The 24,471-nt window shown below is 32.8% G+C and overlaps 2 protein-coding genes across 2 annotated transcripts; both read right to left on the bottom strand.

The window, feature by feature from the left end:
- Positions 1–1,526: 1,526 nt before the first annotated feature.
- On the bottom strand, positions 1,527–4,075 carry LOC139847652 (photosynthetic NDH subunit of lumenal location 5, chloroplastic-like). The gene is made up of 7 exons (XM_071837372.1): positions 3,973–4,075; positions 3,686–3,877; positions 2,971–3,121; positions 2,782–2,870; positions 2,239–2,293; positions 2,048–2,133; positions 1,527–1,890 (listed from the first exon to the last, which is right to left on the bottom strand). Exons 1-7 carry the CDS (start codon positions 3,994–3,996, stop codon positions 1,738–1,740), a joined length of 750 nt encoding a protein of 249 aa, XP_071693473.1. The 5' UTR covers positions 3,997–4,075; the 3' UTR covers positions 1,527–1,737.
- A 1,430-nt stretch (positions 4,076–5,505) lies between these two features.
- LOC139847653 (glutaredoxin-C1-like) lies at positions 5,506–5,946 on the bottom strand. Its single transcript, XM_071837373.1, has one exon. The coding sequence runs from the start codon at positions 5,944–5,946 to the stop codon at positions 5,506–5,508; it is 441 nt and encodes a 146-aa protein (XP_071693474.1).
- Positions 5,947–24,471: the final 18,525 nt, after the last annotated feature.

The raw sequence follows: 24,471 nt of genomic DNA, 5'->3' as shown, positions 1-24,471 counted from the left end.
ATAATCGTTATTCTCACTCCTATAAATACCAAGTTTGAGTTAATTTGAATGACACTTTTTACACACCCAATTCACTCAATTATGCAATCATCAACAAAACCATAAAAACACACACATTGCTTAGGGTTATTCGCGGTGTTCAGATAGGACTGTTTCTACCAATTCGCCCAACTGCACTAAAGTCAAATTTGACTTTATCAGGTTTCAACCCCAATTTTCATTCTCAAAGGGTTTTTTTTTTTTTTTTTTTTTTTTTTTTTTTTTTTTTTAAGTTTGGTGACATTCCGTCATACCATTTTCAAACCCATCAAACAACAAAGTTGTAAGGTTAATTTTCCGCCCATCAAGATTAATAGATGGTTGTTTCTAACATTTCTCTCACCACTACAAGATTCAAAACCTCTTACAAGAATATCAAGTCTCAAATCATATCTTGTAATGGCTAACCCATTAGACAAACATACCTTAAATTAATTTACAAGCTGTGCTTAAAATATTACATTATAAGTAGTATATATGAAATTGAAAGTCCCCAACTCCCCATGTCTTTACATCTTCTTGACTTAAGAATGCCTGTATGGTTGACATTTTAAATTCAAATTTCTATTAACTCATACTGCAATATATAATGTCTTCTATTTAAAACACTAAAATGTTAAATTTTTAACTAATAATTGGATGTCCGAAGATTAATAATACGGGAATTTCGATAATTTCATGTTTCTACTCAATGACTGGTGCTTGAATTTAGAAGTTAGAACACATGTTGTACCTACTAGCTAGAAGCATTGAGCCTACGACCTCACTATGATCTTACCATTTGATCTCACGATTTCAAACTTAAAACAAAGACGATCCTAAGACCTAAGTAGAATACATATAATTGACAACCTTGATTTAATGGGCTAAACACCAAGGCATTATCATTTTCTGGTGAACTGCTAGGCTTTGGGTTCAAAAGTAACCCCCTCAGCCCTCAAATTTTTAGCGGACTACTAGTAAGAACTGGGTTAAAAACTCAAGCCCTGATAAGTTTTAGTGGGCTACCTTCGTTTTAAATTGTCAAGCAAGCCCTAATCACAATGAATTTCACCAAAAATACTTTTTTTTTTTTTTAAGTTTTCGAACAAAATACACTTTTTCGAAAAATTTGTAAAAATACACCTCAAGTTCGAACAAAGTTCAAACAAGCCTTTGTTTGATCCTACTATGGGCCATCTTCAGAATACTAGGTTTAAACATGATCCAAACACAAAACGTTCGAACTTGCCATGTACCCATTTCAAATTCGATGACCGAAAAAAATAATTTTCTAACCCGTACCGAAAAATGCTTTAAGAAGAATGTATTTTGCCTGATTGACTACTAATAATTGAGTTAAAAATTCAAACCCATCCACCCTGGTTATCGTTTTCTTGCTGATTAACAAATCAAGATTATGGAACCAATTGATAATTGCGAGCACTTGCCAAAAAATGAACAGTGCACATAGCATCAGCATCAACACAGACATATACTACTCCGTATATAAATAAATAATTAGACACTAGTTATTTCAATAAAGCCTGTTTAAGAAACAGTATCAATACAATCTTTGGAAAAGATAAGGCTAATTGATAGTCCATAAACACACTATGGTCAAAGAAAAAGTGCCTCTTTTTCGACCCAAGTCGATAATACTCTGCCTTAAAAACTACAATAACTGATACAAAATGAACACTCAACCGAGTTAATCGTCTAGACCAATGGTAGCTCACCACAATCACTAATAACGACTCTTTTTGTTGGGCGGTCGCCTCTGTCTGTGACTTGGGATTCAATCAGCTTAACTATGTCCATGCCCTCCAAAACTTGCCCAAAAACAACATGCCTCTGATCCAACCATGGTGTCTGTGCACCACACACGAACCAATTTTAAATACTTGATCATCAGTAACATACCAGTTTTAATACCTTAATCATATTATTGGATAATCTAATCTACTAGTCAGTTACACAGTCATGCTCCAGTTCAAACGTTTCAATCTAAAAAAGAAAATAAGTATACCTTGACTGTGCATATAAAGAATTGACTTCCATTAGTATTGGGCCCTGCATTTGCCATGCTAACAATTCCTGGTCCAGTGTGAGTTACTGCAATGTTTTTAAGATAAATAAGTTTATTTTATTCCCCAAAATATATTTTTAGTTGGCTGAAATAAGATTACAGGATCCGTTATAACAGCTTAGCAAACTCACGGTTAAAGTTCTCGTCCTTAAATGTTCGGCCGTATATGCTTTTGCCACCAGTGCCCTGGAAAAAAATATAAGCAAATGAATTACTTGACAATCACATAATGTATAATCTTATGAAACAAAATCCAGGGTCATTATTTTAGCATCGAATAACACAAACAAAAAACTATAAGATACAAAGGAAAGGAACGCAATAAAAGCATCAACAAAATCTTGTGTTGTAGCTCATGTGGTAATGGCCTGCCTCTCTTAGCGAGAGATCAGGATTTCGACTCCCGTGCGGTGCAACATTGCACACAAGGTTGCTCTTTTACCCTTGAATTCCACACAATGGAGCCTTCCACACATCGCGTTGTGGGGCAGTGGGGGAGGGGGGTTTTACCGCCCATGCCCTCGGATTGGGCTGGATTTCCTCCTGGGCAGCAGTTGGGGACGGGTTATGCAAATGCGGGAGATGAACGCGTGGGTGGTTAAGTCCCCATGGGTGATCCCGTACCGTTGTTAAAAAAAAATAATAATAATAAATAAAGCATCAACAAAACCTACATTTCCCTTGTCGAAGTCCCCTCCTTGGATCATGAAATCCTTAATGACACGATGAAACGCAGAACCCTTATAACCGAAACCTTTCTCTCCTGCAAGAAGTGAAAGGCCAAATCACCCATAAGTTCACTCCCTGCATCTATCATAACTTAAAAATAACAATTAACAAACTATATGATTCCAATACTCAACCTGTACACAAAGCACGAAAATTTTCAGCCGTTTGTGGAACATCGTCACCGAATAGACCAATCACAATTCTTCCCGCAAGGTTACCCACCGGGTTTCCTATGCTAATGTCGAAATACACTTTGCTGGTAACTTTAGCCTGTGTAGCTACCTCCTGAGATGATGAACATATAAGCTAACTAGAAATAGGGACACTCTCAAAATTCAGATTCTAATATATATTTTACTATAACAAATTAAAGGCATAAATGTATGATTTAATATAATGATTATCTAATTATTACATTTTCAGATTGCAACAAAAGGCAATTATTCAGAACTATCTACAAATTTAACATGTTTAATAACATTTTAAAGTAGTTTTTAGTTTAATGTAGTTCATCACTTCTTTATTTCTAACTTCTAAAATTAGAAATTAGATTACGGATAATGTGAAAGTAACATAAATGTATTTTTAATATAATGATTATCTAATTATTACGTTTTCGAATTGCAACAAAAGGCAAATTATTCAGAACTATCAATAAATTTAAAATGTTTAATAACATTTTAAAGCAATCTATAGTTTAATGCAGTTCATCACTTATTCACTTTTAACTTCTAAAATTAGAAATTAGATTAGGGATAATGTGGAAGTAAAATTAAAATTACTAGAATTAAAGCTACCACATATATAACTCATTCATAAAAGAAGAAAAGCATAAAATTGAACAAATACCTGAGCGCTTGCCCTGACCGACAAGCCACGTGGCATTGACTGAAGACTAGGGTTTGATGACGACGTCAGCCGTAGGGAGGTCGAAGATGCTAATAACGTGGATTTAGGCATATTAATAGAGCTCAAAGACGAGGAATGAGCAGTTTTCACCGGCGGTAAGATCCGGCTAACTGAGAGTGAACCCGCGTTAGACTGAATAACACAAAATTGAAACAAATTAAAGCGAAATATAAATATATAAACACATCAATTAAAGTAACGGAGATAATTTATTGAAGAATAATTACCAGCGATGTAAATGAGAGCGCCATTTAATTGATTATTGGTGAATGGTTTATCTTGAAAGGGATATAATGTTTTAGAGGGTTTACGGATGACGGAGATTATGAGTGACTGAACTATTGGTATACTCGCCTCAAAAGGTTAATTAGGCTTTTAGGTTATGTTTTGTATCAGCCCTTTATGTTTTGAATGTTATCATCTTCAGTCCTTAAGATAAATGACTGCTAAAAAAAAAAAAAAACTAAAAGGATTTTATTAACAGCGGCTTTCAAGGCTGTCGTTAACGTGGTTTAAACTAAAAAAGTAATTTTTATGTTCACTCAAAAAGATTCACTAATAAAAGTCAATAGTAAAAAGAGAGAAAAAGAATAGATGATTAACTAAACTATTAAATTATGATTGATAAATATAATCAACTAACTATGACCTTGTTGAAGTCGATTTAGACTCTTCGGTGTTTTTCCTCTTCTTAAGTGTGGGTAAACGAAGTGAACGTTTCGACGGGATACGATCAGGTGTTTCTAGATGGTTTTAACCCAGAATGTTAACTTCGTCTAACTTGACTACATGGTTGGGGTCAGGATCGTCTTTTAGTAAAACTGGTAAGAGTGCGAACTGTAGTCACACATATGTACGTATGTTTTATGTTTTGTTTAGGTACGAATTTATGTATGTATGTGTGTAGGTTTATGTTTATAGATATGTATGTTTAGGAGTGTTTCCGGTTGTTGGTATTTGGTCATGTATGTTTATTGTCCTTTTAGTGTATCATTTCTCGATATGTCTTGAGTTCCGCACTGAAGCCTAAGATACGTTTCCACACACACACGCACACACACACACACACACACACACACACACACACACACATATATATATATATATATATATATATATATATATATATATATATATATATATATATATATATATATATACACACACACACACACACACTGCCCTATTATATGACGCAACATCAAGCGTCGATTTATTGGCGACTTAAATGCCGCTTAGAGGCTAAATTGAACTCCGGGCTTGAATTAAAACACATGAAAATTTGCTTCTACTATTTTCATGGCGTCCCTATTTTATTACTTTTTATTATGTATGTATCTATTTTATTCATCTATTTATCTATATTTATGTAAATTATTTACTTTATTTATTTTTATTTTTTGTTTTATTTTATTTTCTCCTACTTTTTGGTCGGAGGTCCTCTTAGATGCAATTTCTTTATCAGTCGAGCAAAGAGATAGAGGACTTTTTCTACTCTTATGAGTGTTTCACTCCGCGAAGTAGAGAAATGATTTCTCTTTATTCTATGATAGAGGAAGGATTGTCTACGTCTCACCTCCTTCATACCTCACACATGTGTGATTGAGCATGTTGTTGTAGCTACTTTTACACATCAATTTCTCCAACTATCTAAATTCTTATTTAATTTATCATCATATCATAATCGTAATCATAAGGATCAACATATAAAACTAAAAATAACATTGTTAATCAAATCATTTAGCTAACTGATTAATGATTCAAAGCCAAAGTGCACCAGCTTTCTTAAGAAGTGGAACCAATGTCCCATTAATATGTGAACCCATGACTCTATCCATTGACCCAACCAACTTTCCACCAATAAACACAACCGGCACACTCATTGAGCTCCCCATAAGTCTAACCAAAGCCTTTTCAATCTCTTTGCCTCTAACTGGTTCCTCATCGAGCTCATACACCGTTGGGTTCACACCCATACCCGAGAACAAACTCTTGACCGCATGACACATGCAACAACTACTTAAACTAAATATCACAACCGCACTTTGTGACACAAGTTTAGCCACTTTTTCTAAGGGGTCATTGTTCACTACTATTGAATAATGTTTATTATGAGGTAGTGGCATGTAGTTATAGTTGTAGTAATATGGGGTGGTGGGTGTTATCCATGATTCAGTTGTTGGGGCTGCTTGATATTGCATTTTGTGGTTTGTTGATTAAAAAATTGAAGTGATAAGTGTATGATGATTGTTGTGTAGTTTGTGAAGAAAATGGTGATGATGGTGGTGTTTATATAGGGTTTTGACTCTTGACTAATGGGTTACGAGGGGACATAAATCACAAATTTCAATAAAAGTATGTAGGATAACTAGGGATGTTTGGATGTGTTGTAAAAGTGCATTACCAACTTTTTCTTTTAAGCTGATTTGGTCGATTAAAACTGAGATTTAATGTACAGTAATAAGTAATATAATACGGAGTATATAAGTTTTTGGAGAGCAAACATTGCATTAAAATTACAACGGGACACCGACCAAACCAAAAAAAGCGAAACAAGAGAAACTATTGAGTAAATTTAAATTATGTAGTAGTCTGTTCTATATTATCAAATGTTCTTTATTCTTTATCTGATTTTAAAAAGTATATTTGATAATTGTTAAAGCCATTAAAAAGGAATAAAACACTACAAAAGGGCATTAGAAAATAATTGTTCAAAAAATAATACGGAGTACTAAATACCAAAGAGCTAATAGTTTGGCGGTATCAAAGTTACCCGTACAACTTAACTTTGAGGTTGAGGGTTCGATACTTGCTTAGAACATTTCGTGGTGTAACAATTCGCCCTCAAAATAAGAAAATTGTCAAAATACTGGCAAGTCACAAGGTGTCTTGCGAGCCTTGCGACTTGGGCAATGCCCGGTCATCACCGAGAAAAATCAGGTTGTGAACATTTGTGGTCAAGTCGTAAGGTGCTTGTGAGCCTTGCGACTGAGTGATACTTGTGTCTTTTGGCTTGCGATCTTGCGAGTTGGGCCTAAATCATGCATTCGCAAGGTTGCAAGTTGACATTTCAAAATAAGGTAAGGTTCTTAAGCTTTGAAACGTCATATCTTAGCACCCGTAATTCCGATTTAGGCACCGTTTTTGTCCCAAAATTTTTCCAAAATTCGGTCTCGAAGACCTTCAAATTTGCCGTTTTGTTGATTTTGAATTTTAAACGCATTTTAACCGCTCACAAGTTACTATAGAACCTTCTAAAATGTGATTAGCAACAATTCTCCACCATTATTGACGAAAACTAAATGAATGCCCTCAATCTATTTGAACTACGTTATACAACTCAAAAATCACAAATTTGTACATAAATTATAATCCGCAATATGCGGTCGTTTATTGAATAAAATTTGGGAAGTTGGTTATTATGAAAACAAATAGATCACTAAAAAATACACACTTTAAAAAAAAATTTGCCTAAATACGAGCTCGGGATCAAAAGCTATAGCGATCTGAACATTTCCATTCGTGCCCGATCGCTTCAAGTCGTAAAACCACCCTGCCACCCGGAGTTCGCATTGTCATCCAGTCGCGAGTCGCAAGGCTCGCAAAGCACGTTGCGTCTTGCGAGAGCATTTTGACAATTTTCTTATTTTGAGGGCGAATTGTTATAGTTCATTTAAAAATTGGGCATTTTGATCAATGATCGTTATTTGTATAAATTCAATTAAATTTACTTGGAATATAAGGGTAAACCTCACATTTATTAAGTCTATCTTAAATTCGACAAAAAAAGTTTATGTGACAATTATTATTGAAACGGGTAAAAACATTTAAATATTCAGTAGTAGTATTATGTAATTATGTAAATTACAACAAAGACATAATAAATTGCTTAATGTTTTTTTATATTGGTCGTATTGAACACTACTAAGAAAATCTAAAATTAACTATGAAATAATCTATCCCTAATCCATCCTAAAACCGGTTTAACGATGGATTTCTGACGGATATAGGCCAACCCTAAAATCGCTCTCGAAATAATTTAGGGACAGGATTTGCGACTGTCATAAATTTTATTGACACATTTTCGATTGTAGTTTTTGGGATGGATTTGCTTCAGATTTTCTTCAGGTTTTTCTAACGGATTTGCGACAGATTTATTAGCGACAGACAACGTTAATGATGGATTTGTGATGGTTTTTTAGAGAAGGATTTGAGACGGAATTACACCATCGGATTACTGACGGAATTGTTAGGGACAGATGCAACTGCGACAGATTAGCGACATAAGTATTTAGCAACAATCATTTCCGTCTTAAATCCGTCGCTAATTTTTTTCCTACTAGTAAGTATCATGATTCCATGTTTTTTCTAGCTACCGAATTCAGTTTTTATTATTCGCGATTCAAAACAAAAATTGCTAAAAGCACCAAATTATATTAACATCTTAAATATCCATACTTATAGGCCGGAGGTCCTTTTGAAAGCAATCTCTATATACACAGAACATTGAGAGAGATGACTTTTCTCTACTCGTGATTGTTTACATCTCACATTTTCCATACCTCACATATGCGAGATTGAATTTTATTGTTGTTGTATCTTAAATATCCATACATCATTCAGTATTTTAACACAAAGTCACATCCCAATCCTAAAACAATATCCCAATCCTAAAACAATGTATCATTCACTAACAAAAGTATAAATAGTAATATAGTATACTTTCAACTTTCTTAAAATTAACCACAAAATTTTCATTTTTAAAAAAGTTACCACAAAACTTTTCAGTTTTACAAAACAAAAGCAAAAGTTTTCGTTTTTTAACTTTTTTAAAAGTATCCTCACAACTTTTCATTTTTTTTACAAATCGACAACAAAACTTTACATTTTTTACAAATTAATCACAAAAATAATAAATGTATACTTTTCACTTCTTTCACCTGTTTAACACAAAAATTTTCACCTTCTTACAAATCAACCACTAAACTTTTCATTTTTTTACTCATTTCAATTTATATCTTTTTTCTCAATCGAATTTAACTAACATTCTCCGCCGCAACGCGAGGCACCCCTATCAAGTTTACTACCATATAACAACCACATAACATTATCATGTCATAGTTATTTTATCCTAAAAAATTAACATAACTTAATCATGTCACCCTCGCTAGTCGCTACCATAAATGGTGTGACATATGTATATAAGAAATATTGTTTTTTTTGGCAAAAGTTAAAACCGATATGATGATCGTAAGAATTTCAATTAATGTTCTAACTAGTTAACTTGCACATATAAAATAAACTATTTATTAAATATACAACTTTTGAACAGTTGTAAACAGAACAATATAGCAACAATACAATACAATACACAAACAACGAACTAATTACATTGAAGTCACCATCGCCACGAATCTTCTGGGATATAGACCAAACAGATCATCAGAAGTAGTCGCTGCAGAAACCAATGAAGGCGAAAACCTGATGAAACTCCTAATAATCATAAGACCGCAAAAGCCCCGAGAGATGGTGCAAAACAAGTGAGCCGTAGGGATGGCAATGACCGAGAAAAAACCCGTGACCCGCGTGTACAAGATCCGCGACGGGCGGGTAACATCATTAAATTTTACAGCACGGGTACAGGTAAAATATTATACCCAGTGACGGGTCGCGGGCGGGTCATGGGTATATGCTACCCGTCGCGAGTAAACTCGATGCGCAAATCCATTAGACTTTTTTTAATTTACTCGCAAATTTACACATACAATTATTAAATTTAAAAGTCAGTTTACTCATAATAGAATAATGATTAATTAAATATATAATATTAAATATAAGTAAAAAAAACTTAACTTTCATATAATTTTACATATAGCTTGTAGATTTAGTTTATAAATAATTAACTTTTCTCGCTTTATAATTTTTTTAACTAAGTTGTATACTTTTATTACCTGCGGGTCACGGATATCCGCAGATCACGGGCATAGGCGAATATTTTTTTACTCGCGGGCATGTAACGGGTCCTAACAAGCAAAAAAAATCGATGAACAGGTCGCAGGTGTATAAGATCCGCACCAATCGCCCGCGAGCACCATCCCTAGTGAGCCATCTTCAACAACAAAACAAACACATTGAACCGTCTTCTAGCTATTTCCCAACACAGACGTAGAGATTCAAAGGAATCTCCTAAACATACGATAAATAAATATAACCCGACACCCAGTGGCGAAACTAGGATTTTTTCACCGGGGGCAAAAAAAAAAAATTTAAACCGTGGTAATTTTTTTGGACAAAATTTGAAGATTTTGAGGCAAAAGTTGGAGATTTTGGGACAAAATTTGAAGATTTTGAGGCAAAAGTTGGAGAGTTTTGGGCAAAATTTGAAAGTTTTGGGGCAAAAAAAAAAATAAAATCACCGAGAGCAAAGTCGAAAAACCCAAAAATTTTACACTGAAAAAAAAAATCCACTGGGGGCGGCCCCTGCCCCTACACACTTTCGCCCCTGCCGACACCAATAATCTCCCTAAATTGAACGACACTACCACCTAAGGAATCACCCTAAATCGCCGCCAAATCTTAAAAGCCTTGTTGGGTAACTCAACTACACTTACATCGAAATCAAGGCCAACACCCACCAAACCATGAACTCCCACATGATGATAGCAAACCTTCCTAAAAACCGGTGGATCTATGGGCACAACAAAGATCGACAGACACACCTACATAGTAAGTGAGTAGCTAAGGGTATCTTAGGTATTTAGTCACGAAGAACAAAAAAGTAAAAGTATATGGGTAGGAGTACATGGATGTTTGAATATGTACGATAACAAGGAGGCAAAATGGTTTTATATAGACTATAAAGGCTTGGTAGCTACGTTGCTTTTTACGTATCAGGTTTAAGATACATGTACGTATAAACATACAGATACAGGAATATACTCCTATATCGATGTATAGGCGGCTGCGTACGTCCTTGCTGTCGAATATGGAGGCTCAACTTTTATGTTTATTGTGTAGTATATTTTGCATGCCATGAGCATCAATGCCTGTACATGCACCACCTCATTTTCGGTTCTTTTTCGTGTTCATCGACTTGAGATCTACTATAAAAATTTTACTCCCTCCATAGTTATTTAATTGTTTCCAGACAAAAATCACACAGATTAAAAAAATGTTATTAAGATACTGTACTTTCTGTTTAATTCAGTTTTACCTTTACTTTTGTTTCTTTTTTAATCATATTCACATACATTAATGATATTTTGTCACCCTAAAATAAAATAATGTACAATAATAGTAAGAACGGAGTGAGTAGTATTTTATTAGAGCATAGAAATTGATCAGGAGGAAGCCCTTGCCAAAAGCATATTAAAGTCAAGTTAAAAATTAGCTTTAACAAGTTGAAAAATTGGTATTCATGAATGTTAAAAGATGAATTCATTAAAATTATTTAAATAGAATAACGAACCTGTTTTCGAGATGAACCGTAGGTGCCGATCTGAAATATTAATCTGAATAAAAATCCCCTTACATACAGATTGAATGAAAAATATACAATTTATCGCGAATTGTTCGACTAAATTTGCAGATATGTATAACGTTGATGATTATTGGTCGCATAACGGTATAAGGATTCAAAGATTGGCGATATGACGTAATGAAATAATTGATCTACCTATTTGAGGATGTAAGAAATCAGCTATTTGGCGATTTTCGCAGGCATCGTCTTTTATGTTGGTCGATTTGTTGTTAAACAATCACCCAGAATAAGAAGAGATGAGGTGAAAGAGAGAAAGAAGGATGTTTTGAAAACCCTAATCTGGGGTTACACCTGATAGGCTTATTAAATGACGATTAAGGAAACTTCAAAAGAAAATGACAAATAGTAAGTAGTGGTAGCGGTGGTGGTGGTGGTGGTGTTGGTGGTCGTTAGTGGTGGTGAAGGAGTGATTAAAATGGAAGAAGAGGAAGAAGGAGAAGAAGTGATGAAGATGATGGTGGAAGAAGGGTGTAGAAGAATGGGGAAGGAGATGAGAGGGTGCGTATTTTGTACGGAGTGTTGGTGTAGAGCGAAACAGTATAACAATGAGTTTGAGTGGTGTTAGCCAATAGGATTACCGAATTCTTACAGCAATTAGTATATATATAAATATAAATGAGAGTGTCTAGTCAAAGACTGGTCAATCTTTAGTTTACGTTTATAGACTTGTACATTGTGCATTATTAATTGTAAAACATCTTAATTAAATAATTAAGGTGTGTCTATGTGATGGTGGGAAATTGTTGTTATTGATGGTAGTGAAATGTGAGGGTGGGCGATCGGAACGCTGAAGTGACGATAATGTGACAATGTATTAGCGACGACTGGTATAAATTATATGTATCATATTTGACTATTTTACTTGTTTCACTTGAAATAATATATACTATGCACTTATATACCGTAAAAAAAACAATCCATTAAATTAATAAAAATGAAAACACACAAAAAGTAATATGTGTTATAAAAGTAATAATTGGATAATAATTTTATTATTATTATAGATATTGCATAGTATATTTTTTTGAGTATAAATAGGTGTGTTAAGTTAGAGTTTATTGTATGTATTTTTTGGTTAACAAAAACACTCTCTCTCTCTAGATTCCAAATGCCACCAAACTCTCATTGTACATTTTTCTATAAATAAAAACTAATTACTCATACCTTTTGTTCAACCTTTGTTTTCTCCGTTTTACAGTATCTCTATCTCTATATACCTTCTACAGTCAAGAACCACTAAAGGTAGTTATAAGCCTACTGAATTATAACACGTTATCAGCACGAAAAGCTTAGTGTAATTAAAAGATATCTCAAACGATCACGAATCACTAATCAAGGTATGAAATTATTAATAATTTTCAGACTCGAATATATCAAATTTTGGACTACTAACATTTATATTTATGTTATTTAAGTTATATATGGTCGGTTATACCACCTGAATTATATTTCTGTAATCTAACTTTTACTAACTTCACTAACATTTATATTTATGTTATTTAAGTTATATATGGTCGGTTATACCACCTGAATTATATTTCTGTAATCTAACTTTTACTAACTTCACTAACATTTATATTTATGTTATTTAAGTTATATATGGTCGGTTATACCACCTGAATTATATTTTCTGTAATCTAACTCTTATTAACTTCACTAACATTTATATTTATGTTAATAAGACCTCATGATTGTACGCAACACGTCATTTGACAACACGGTACTTTATGTACGCAACACGTCATTTGACAACACGGTACCATGGGTCGAGATTAATTCCGATCAATACGAATACGACGGGGTCTTTATATGTTATCTAACATTTATGATTACTTATGCAATTAATCATTATTTATTTCATGCATACTAATGTTTATTCTTAAATTTATAATTTTAAAAGTTAAAATAAAAAAATAGTTTGTATTTTTATTAAAAGTAAATCTTAAAAGTTAAAATAAGAAAAAGTAGTTTGTACTTTTATTAAAAGTAAATCTTAAAAGTTAAAATACAAAAAGTAGTTTGTATTTTTATTAAAAGTAAATCTTAAAAGTTAAAATAAGAAAAAGTAGTTTGTATTTTTATTAAAAGTATATCTTAAAATTTAAAGTAAGAAAAAAAAGGGGATGGTAAAATGGAATAGTTTTTTGTCAAAAATGAAGTATTGAAAATGAAGTGGTCTCCTTCTATAACTAAAAAAATATATATATACTTTTATCAAATGAATTTTTTTGTGGTCGACAATTTCAAACACGAGTCCGTGTTTAGTTTATCAAGAATATCTCTTGCTTTGGTGAAAGGTCACGATCACGATATCAGGTGTTGTGAAAGAATTAAAAAATTGGTCAAGTGGCCTTTTAAAAACTAGAAAAAAAATTTAAACAAAAAGTTTTTTTTATATATTTATAATTTACGGGTAACGTAAAAAAAGGAAGTTTTTTTTAAAAAAAAAAAAACAAAGAAAGTGTTTAAATGATTTTTACAGAAAGGGGGAAAGCAAAGTAAAAAAAAAAACTTTTTTCCAAACAAAGGTAAATGAAAGTAGGACTTAATACAAGAAAAAAGTAAACATCTCCTAGACGTGATAAAATCTATCAATGATAAGTATTAGACTTGATGAGCTAAATGTGACAAAAATGTTTCAACATGTCTTATGTTAATTTTCTAAAATAAGTTATTATTATTCCGAGTTTAACACATATACATATGTTAATTAAAAACAACCTTTTTTTGTTCTTATGTAGTGTTGGGTTGCAATTTTGGTTGTATGCCATAATTCCATCCAGTAGAGTGACAATAGAAAACTTTTGATGATAATCAATAAAAAACTTTTTTCCAAACTTGTCAAATGTTTTGTTAAAAACGTGACCGTTGAAAAAAAGGAGGTTGAATAATAAAACTTAAAAAACAAATTATTTTTTTTTAAGAGTGTGCATCAAAATGGCCCGTTTAATAATGGGGAGTAAAAATATAGTCAAATTGTTTCAACGAACAAGGGTTCAATTGGATGTCTCTTAAAAAAAAAAAAAAAAAAAATCCGCGGGTACGGGTGATGGATCCAATGGATCCGCATCCACGACCCGCGGGTGCTATCCCTAATTGTGACAAGTACAAATCAACTAAAAGTCTAAAAAATAAATGCTCTTATAGGGACCAAATGTTCACAATAATTGCCTAAGCTAGATATGAAACAAATAGTTCATAAAAAAAAAAAAAAAAGGTCGTTGTGCGTTTTCGGGATGATAGCCGAAATACACTTACAAAAGTAGGTCAGCCGTCAATTCTTTATGGCCATATCAACGTAGATCAATAAAATCATTTATGGTTTTGATAAAAGATTAATTAAAAATTAATTGTTTTTTTGGTCTTGGATTCTCGGTAACAAAAGCAAAGGTTATTTTTGGTTGCCACAACAAACAAGACAGAGGTTGTTGACTTTTGTTGTTAAACATGGCACAAGTGAACAATAACAATAGATTATTGTTTTTGAAAAGAATAATGATGCGTTAATTTTATTGTATAAAATAAAATTAAAGAAAATGGTTTTCATTGATGACTATGAACAAAAACAAACAAAGTGTTTGTGGTATTTGGTGATTAAAAAAAAGTGCATCTAAAGCTTCTACTGAAAATAATATGCATCTAAAGCTTCTACTGAAAATTAATGTGCAAGGTACAACGTATAACTATATGGTCAAATTCATTTGAGCCTTCGGAGTCACAAGTATATGATGTATATATATATTACTCAATTAACAAAATAGTAAATCTAAATTAATTCATATGAATAGTAAAACGAAATTAATTAATTTACTATTCACATAAAAAAGCGCATATGATAAAAAGCGCATCGCATATGATAAGCGCATATGATAAAAAGCGAATATGATGAAAAGCACAACGTATATGATGAAAATCGCATATGATTAAAAGCGCATATGGTGAAAAACACAGCGCATATGATTAAAAGCGTATATGGTGAAAAGGATATTTATAAAAAAAAAAAAAAACACATTTGGTGATTAATGGAAAGCACATATGGTGATTAATGAAAAGTATATTGTGAAAAAGAATCACAAATGTTTCTTGAAAGAATTCAAGGTAAGATATATGAACCAATTCATCCATCATGTGAACCATTTTGATATTTCATGGTTCTAATAGACGCATCTAGCGGATGGTCTCATATTTGTATGTTATCAAGCCGTAATATGGCATTTACAAAGTTTCTTGCACAAATTATTAAATTGAGAACACATTATTCTGATTACACCATTAAAAGGATGAGACTTGATAATGCTGGTGAGTTAACATCTCAAGCATTTAATGATCATTATATATCTACAGGGATTGTTGTTGAACATCCAGTTGCTCATGTGCATACACAAAATTGGTTTAGCTGAATCAATAGATAAACGCTTACAGCTAATAACTAGACAATTGATAATGAGTACAAATCTCTCAATATTTATATGTGGACATGTAAATTTACATGCTGCGACATTAATTCGCATTATACCATGTGGAAGTCGTAAATATTTTCACTTAATACTTGATTTTGGCCAAGAGCCAAATATTTTCTACCTTAAAATATTGGTTGTGCAGTGTATGTTCCAATTGTATCACCACAACACAATAAAATGGTTCTTCAAAGAAAGATGATAATATATTTTGGATATAAAACATCTTCAATCATAAGATATATTGAACCCATGATGGGTGATGTTTTTACAGCACGTTTTGCTGATTGTCATTTTAATAAAATATTGTTCCCTAGATTAGGGGGAGAAATAAAAATAAAAAATAAAATGATGCTTCATGATGTGAACATCAATTAAGGTATATTGAACTCGCACAAAAGAATGTGAAACGAAAGTTCAAAAATAATGCATATGCAAGAACTTGCAAATTAATTACTTTATGCATTTACAGATATAAAAAAGTGACTAAATCATATATACCAGCGATAAATGCTCCAGCTCGAACTGAAATTCCAAAAGCTGGCAATAATGTCACTGTTGAGTCTTTGCCACGCATCAAACGTGGAAGATCAATTGGTTCCGAAGATAAAAATCCTCGAAAAAGAAAATCAGCTGATAATGAGGTAAGAGAAAGTGTTCAAGAAGAACCACAAATCAATATTCCTTCTGCAGAGGATATTGATAAATGTAAATACTAAAATTGCGATAAATTATGCAATATTATGGAACCGAAATAAAACTAAAATCTCTATGAGATATTTTCATATAATGTTACAATGACATCATGAATAAAGATGATGATCTGAAACTAAAATCTGTCATTGAATATACAAAATGGACATGATTGAGCTCAATGGAAAGGAGCAATAAGAGCTGAATTAGAATCGCTCGATAAAAGAAAAGTTTTCGGATCAATCGTTATCACTTTTAAAGATGTGAAACGTATGGGATACAAATGAATTTTTATCCGAAAAGAAATGTGCAAATGAAGTTACAAGGCAAAACTAGACTTGTAACTCAATATTTCCCACAAAGACCAGAAATGAATTAGGAGGAAAAATTATCCTCCTGTAATTGATACAATTACTTATTAGATACTTAATCAACCTGGTAGTTATTTAAATGCATCTCATGAATGTTGTTACTACTTATCTGTATGGATCACTTAATAGTGATATATATGAATATACCTAAAGGGTTAAGGTATCATAAGCATCTAATGTAAAACCCAAGGGAATATATTCCATTAAATCACAAAGATTTCTAAGTGGGTTTATACAAACGGGACGTATGTGGTATAACCGATTAAATGACTACTTGATAAAAAAAAGGGTATAAATATAAACTTATTTTGCACGTATGTTTTATAAAAACAATGTTCGGATATGAGATCGTAGTTGTTTATGTCAATGTTCTTAACATCATATGAACAAATAAAGAGATCTATGAAATCATTCAACTTCTAAAGAATTATTTTGAAATGAAAGATCTTGAAAAAACCAAGTATTACCTTGGATTGAAAATTGAGCATATGCCTAATGGTTTACTTGTACATCAAACAACTTATACCGAAAAGATTTTAAAATATTTTTTTTTAAAGTCAAACTCATTATTGTTAGATCACTCAATATTGACACTGATCTATTTCATCCCTGCGAAGATCATGAAAATTTTAACAGATCGGAAGTTCTATATTTTAGTGCAATTGAGGTTCTTATGTATCTTATAGATTATACAAGATCTGACATTTCTTTTGCAGTTAATTTGTTGGTAAGGTTCAGCTCAGCTCCTACCAAAAGACACTGGAATGGGATCAAACACATATTTCGATACCTTCGAGGAACTACTGATTTAGGATTATTTTATTCTAACGAATCAAAATAAGATTTGGTTGGTTATGCAGATGCAGGTTATTTATCTGATCCACATAAAGCTAAATCTCAAAATGGATATGTATTCCTAAATGGAGGTACCGCAATATCATGGCGTTCTCAAAAACAAACACTTGTTGCAACATCATCAAATCATGCCGAAGTAATTGCATTACATGAAGCCAGTCGGGAATGTTTTTGGTTGAGATCAATGACACAAATCATTACTGATTCTTGTGGACTAGAACGCAATAAAAGTTTAACAACTATCTATGAAGATAATGTAGCTTGCATAACACAGATGAAAGAAGGGTATATCAAAAGTGACCGAACAAAACACATACCCCCTAGATTCTTCTCATACACTCAAAATCTCATTAAGGACAACCAGATTGAAATGAGATATGTTCAGTCCAGCAAAAACTCTGCTGACCTTTTCACCAAAGCACTTCCAACTGCTATTTTCAGAACACACGTTCATAATATTGGCATGAGGCATGTTCAGAAGATGTAACAACTCAGGCGTTGCCTACTTGAGTGGGAGTCAACTCTATGCTGCACTCTTTTTCCCTTAGCTAAAGTTTTATCCCAAAGGGTTTTCTTTAGCAAAGTTTTTAACGAGGCAGTACTAGTTATTGACTAATAAAATTATCATCCAAGGGGGAGTGTTATAAAAGTAATAATTGGATGATAATTTTATTATTATTATAGATATTGCATAGTATATTTTTTTGAGTATAAATAGGTGTGTTAAGTTAAAGTTTATTGTATGTATTTTTTGGTTAACAAAAACACTCTCTCTCTAGATTCCAAATGCCACCAAACTCTCATTGTACATTTTTCTATAAATAAAAACCAATTACTCATACCTTTTGTTCAACCTTTGTTTTCTCCGTTTTACAGTATCTCTATCTCTATATACCTTCTACAGTCAAGAACCACTAAAGGTAGTTATAAGCCTACTGAATTATAACAATATTTAAAATTTAATAAAAGAAACAACGTAAAATAACACAGAAAAATTAGATTTAATCAAAAATAAAAAACAAACAAAAGAATGATCACCTAATAGAAAATACATGTAGAGAATGCAAGAAGTCAAACGATATTGTTTAACATTGAAACGATACAAAGTAAGGGTGACAAATAGTAAGAGTATACTATACAAATAGTAAGAGTAACATTAAAACGACACAAAGTGATCGTGCTTCCTCAGTCATGGGGAAGAACTCGGAAGGAAAAAAGAAAAAGAACATCCCACCAACGGCGCCTAGGGTTTTATGAAGTAGAAAGATCGGGGTTGATAATGAAGATGAGGAGGATAAGTCTGGGGAGAAGGTTGGAGATCATTCGAAGTTGTTGAGCGAGTCCGATTTTGATCTGAATGCTTCGCTTCGGGGCGATGAAGAATATGATCTGCGTATTCACCATGGCAACATGCAAGATAGTGAATCTATTAATACTTTAAAACCATTAAGTAGCTTGCCTTTTGATCAGTCCGAGAATGGGAATAAAGACAATAATAATATTGATGAGCTGGTTAGTGTACATACTATCTGAATCTTCAGAGGATGAAGCGTTGTATGTGCATGACCAAAAACCCTCTTAACAACAAAGCATTCAGAGAAGGTCAGGTAGCAAAGATGATGGTAGGCTTTATTCGCTGGGCCAAGTTATTGAAGATAAGGAACGTGAAGAACTTTTTGTGCCTAGTACAAAAACTAATACGATGGTGGAAAATCAAGAGTTAGAAGATAATACTGAGGGCACTTCTTTGATAAAATTGAGTTTTCACAGCTTATTATTGCATGTTGGTGATGATAACAAGAACATGGATTGTGCAAATTTTTTTGATCCTACGAGTGGTGATAAGTATGTGCAACCTCTTGTTCCATATTTGAATGTGGTGGCTGGTCCAAAAGTGCAAAAGAAGGTAAACTTTCATAAGATTAAGTTGATGCAACCTTTAAAAGAGGAGGATGTGGATGTGATTATTCCATTGGAATCTTTGAATGGAGCTTCCAAAATGTACAATAATACTTTGTATGGATACTTTATTGGTCGTCGAGTGGCATTTTCTGTTGTGCAAAATTATGCTTTGAATGTTTAGAAGAAATATGGTATTCAGAAAATTATGATGAGTTTGAAAGGTTTCTTCCTTTTTAAGTTTGCTACTATTCCTATCATCTTGAACAAATGGTCCACGGAGGTGTCTCACTAAAGAAGATTTAACTAAAGTTCCTGTATGGGTTAAATTTTATGACATCCCTTTAGTTGGTTTTACTGAGGATGGTCTTAGTATTATTGTTTCAAAGATTGGGAAACTCATGATGCTTGATTCGTATACTAGCACCATGTGTTTAGAATCATGGTGGCTCCCGTTGGTCCAATTAAGGATCATTAACAATATTATACGAGCAAAATTAAAGACGGAAGAGATAAACACGATGAATCAATCATAAATCAATATTATTAATATATAAATGTTGAACTTACAATTGATATAAATAGAGAAACATCGGTTGGTCATGGGAGATCGATCATGATCTCCCCTTAGCAATGGATCGCCAAACACGACTCACCAATTAGGGTTTAAACTCTTATCTTTTAACCCTAATGAAAACATAAACTGGTATTTATAGGCAAACTAGACATTAACCCTAATGAGCCTCACTCAATGGGCCTCTTTAACATTACGTCCCAACAGTTACATATGCTCCTGTAACTAACTAGTTTCATGCGTATACATCAACTAGGTGTACAATAAAATAATAAATGTTATTCGCCAGTGACGCCATACAAAATATGCATCGAAAAATTCCCGCTTGGACGTTGTTGACGAATTATTGTAAACACCTCTTGCAATCTTCAGTCAGTCTCTGCAGTAGTACCATAATCTTATGAATCACAAGCTCCATCAAAAGTCATCCAGAATACTTGTAAACCCAAACTAAGAACATCAATGTATTCCGCCTATTGAAGTCGAAATGCTAATCGTCATCCTCTAGTTTCTTCAAACTTCACTCGCACGTGTTAACCATAGTATTAATGCAACAAGATTCCCACTGTGACTGAACTCAGTCAAATTCCTAATGTTCTAGTGTCTTTATACAAACCAATAAGCTCAGTATCGTCAACTATAGAACTTCCCCCTCTCTAATAGCTGCATCCTAATAAATTTTATAAGGCACATATCGTCTTCATACATGACTCAAACATTATATGCATATAATAGAGGCTTTCATCCCACAATCAACGATCCCAAACATATCAATAAGTAATCTAATTAGTCACCAAGAATTACAATTGTAGGATCCTATGATTGCGTAACAATAACCCAAAAGTGCGGAAGATTAAATATAACATAATTGGCCCATAAATAGTCGTATGCTCCCCCACAATAATATCTCAAAACAAGTGTTTCTATACTCACTTACTAAATAAGTCTAACGGATAAAGGAGGTTGTCCATTAAACTTTATACATCAATACTTCAGTGAATGAAAGAAAGGTTTTGGAAAGGTTTGATGTGAAAATATGGAACAATAAACATTAAGGACTGATAACTCTTAAATTATACAAGTTTTTTTTATAACATTTTATGGAGTTATCTTGGTATTTAAAGTCATTTTGAATACTTAAACACAAAAAAATGGGTAAAAATGGGATAAAGGTATTTTTAATGTTTTTGTTTGAGAAATGTGTTAAACATGATCAAAAACAAAGAAAATTGTAGATTGTCAAATGAAGCCGACGGCTTGGGATGAATTCCAGAACTTTCCAGAGAAAACACGGAAAATCGAATAACTTGGGGATCAAGCACTCAAGCCGCCAGCTTGGCATCAAAGCAGCCAGGTGACACCGCTAATTTTTTTTTTTTTTAAACGTGGCGGAAGCATTAATATCAATTAACCATTACAATAACATAAACATATTTAATTACATATCCAAATCATTTGACGGCTAATATTAAACAATAATTCTAGTGTCACGTGACATTATAACCAAATTCAGTTTTAACGGAAAAGACACATCAGAGTTTCTTCATAGTCAAACATAACAACACCATGCCCGTCTTCTCCCCAAAATGCATAATCTACAAAAGCTAACAACCTGCAGGGAGGATACGGAGGGAAATTAGCATGAAGCTAAGTGAGTACGACTAACTACAGGCAATAGTATACAGGAACCGTTATACTAATCATGTCACAAAGGCTAACACACAAACATCACCCAAGTGCCGTCTACGGAGACTCTGGCGGCTCGGCAAAACCATTAACCACCAGCTGATCGGACTGGGGCTTACCAGAAGTTCCTCCACCATCGTATGTATATATATAATCCACACGCGACGGACACGTCATTCACATATATATACACCTCGATTGTCTAGGCTACCACATGAGGAACCCAATGTAATGACCCGCACTTTTTCGATCATTCTATATTTATAAGATTAATATTTACATAAATTAAACCTTACCAACATGACAAGCAATCCAAATTGTTGAGACTTATGTCTTCGAAAAGAGTTTTACACAACGTTTGACCGTCCAATTTGACCGATGATATCACGAACTATATAACATACGATAATTATACGTTTATGTATATATATGTATTTATATATATTTAACATGATCTAAGGATGTTTAACATCTCATTGGGTACTAATAACAATGAGTTATAAGTATATTTTGAAACTACTAACTTAAGTTTTCAAAACGATAACTATACGTAACGTTCTTCGACATAAATACTTATAACCTATAATACTTATACATGCATTGTATAGATATGTATTTTATCACTTTTAAAGGGCTTACATACATAAAATAATATAAGTATATTTACAAAAGATAGCTATATTTGAATCCTCGTTCCGTTTCCTCAAAGATTTCTATACGTATACCTAGAGTATATGTACCCGTATCATACGCAGCTTCTAGATGTATTTACTATTGGTATATACCAATAAAAATCTGCTCCTTAGCAGCCTTAAATGATTAAGAAACATGTGGAACCAACCATTTGTCAAATAGCATGAATTATTTAGCAAGAAAACAAAGTTAGGTATCTTTTTTTTCCTTTATAACCTAAAAACGTTTTTATGCATGCACACCATTTCTTCACCCTATTTTCTCATACTTACACTTCCATTTCTCTCTCAAAATACTCTTAACTTCATACTTGATCATCTCCAAGCATTTTCCCCATCATTTAGCTTCAAAAACCTTACTTAATCACCATAAGAAAACCATACAAAAACACTTCAAGAAATCCTTCCAAGAACACAAACTTACTTCCAATCTTTCATCCAATTCCATCACCCTTTTGGTTCTAGCTTTTTACTCTTCTTTTACAGCAACCTTGTCCAAGGAACTTGAGGTAGAATCTATGTTCATAACCTTATTCGATTCATATATATATAGCTATCTTATTTTGTGGTATAAAATTTTAACAACAAGAACATACTTTGAATGTTTTCAAACTTGTTTGCAAACTAAATAGATCCTTCTAACTTAACTTTTAAAATACTTCAAGACCTGTAATATATCATAAATATATGCTAATTTAACAAGGTATAACTTGGTTTTTCAAAGAACACCTTAAAAACTGAATTTCCGACGTCGGAGTGCAACCGGGGGCTGTTTTGGGTTGGATAATTAAAAACCATCTTAAACTTTGAATTGGAGGTTTATTTTCTGGAAAAATGATTTTTACTATGAATATGATAACACATAAAAATTTCATGATTTAACTCAAAGTATAAGTATTTTTAGAAAAATAATCATTTAAGGTTGTTTACATGATGGAAAATGATTAACTTCATAAGTTTCACTAAAGTTTGACCTATGACCTGTGATTTCGAATACAAACTAAGGTATTTATAGTTCATAGTCTTAAAGAGGTACACGATCCAAGGAAGTGACAAGTTGAATCAACGAAAACGGAGTTGTAACGAAGAAACTATGACCAAAACGAGATCGGATATCTAAGACTTGTTTAACTTCGGGATTAATTGGGAAAAATTAAATAAAATCACATATTTCTAAGATAACATGATATTTTATATATATATGTACTTATAATTCAATTTTATATGGTTCAGGATCACCCGCAAACAACACGAGAAGATTAATCATAAGATCCCATGTTTGTACGCAACACGTCATTTGACAACACCGGTACTTTATGTACGCAACACGTCATTTGACAACACCGGTACCGTGGGTCAAGATTAATCTCGACCAATACATATACGATGGGGTTTTATTTATTTCGTTAGGGGGTTTTATTTATTTCATTGTGGGTATATTAAACATCTAAAAATGAACCATTAAAATTGAATTACTAACAACGAACTGCTAACTACGGACTAAGGAATTATTCAAAGTATTAAAAGTATAACAAGTATATATATGTGACGTTTGTTTAAAAAGAAAAGGTATTGATATATTATATATGGATAGGTTCGTGATATCAACCGGAGACCAAGTCAAATTATATATATCTTCAAGACAACAGTGAGTATATAGTCCCACTTTTAAACTCTAAATATTTCGGGATGAGAATACATGTATTTTATGTTTTACGTTATGGACACAAGTAACTGAAAAATATATTCTACGTTGAGTTGTACCACTGGCATACTTCCCTGTAGCTTGGTAACTGTTATTTACAGCGGTATTGTAAACGCGAATCCTGTTGATAGATCTATCGGGCCTGACAACCCCAACCGGACTGGACGACCAGTATTCAACGGTTGCACAGTACTTCGTTTCGTGACTACACTTGGTACGGTGTAGTAAGATTTCATAATAAAGGGAATATGCGA

Source organism: Rutidosis leptorrhynchoides, chromosome 5, assembly GCF_046630445.1.
Source record: "Rutidosis leptorrhynchoides isolate AG116_Rl617_1_P2 chromosome 5, CSIRO_AGI_Rlap_v1, whole genome shotgun sequence".
Classification (NCBI taxonomy): Eukaryota; Viridiplantae; Streptophyta; class Magnoliopsida; order Asterales; family Asteraceae; genus Rutidosis; species Rutidosis leptorrhynchoides.
Note: the sequence above shows the minus strand (reverse complement) of the source record. Positions and strands in the feature narration are given on the sequence as shown.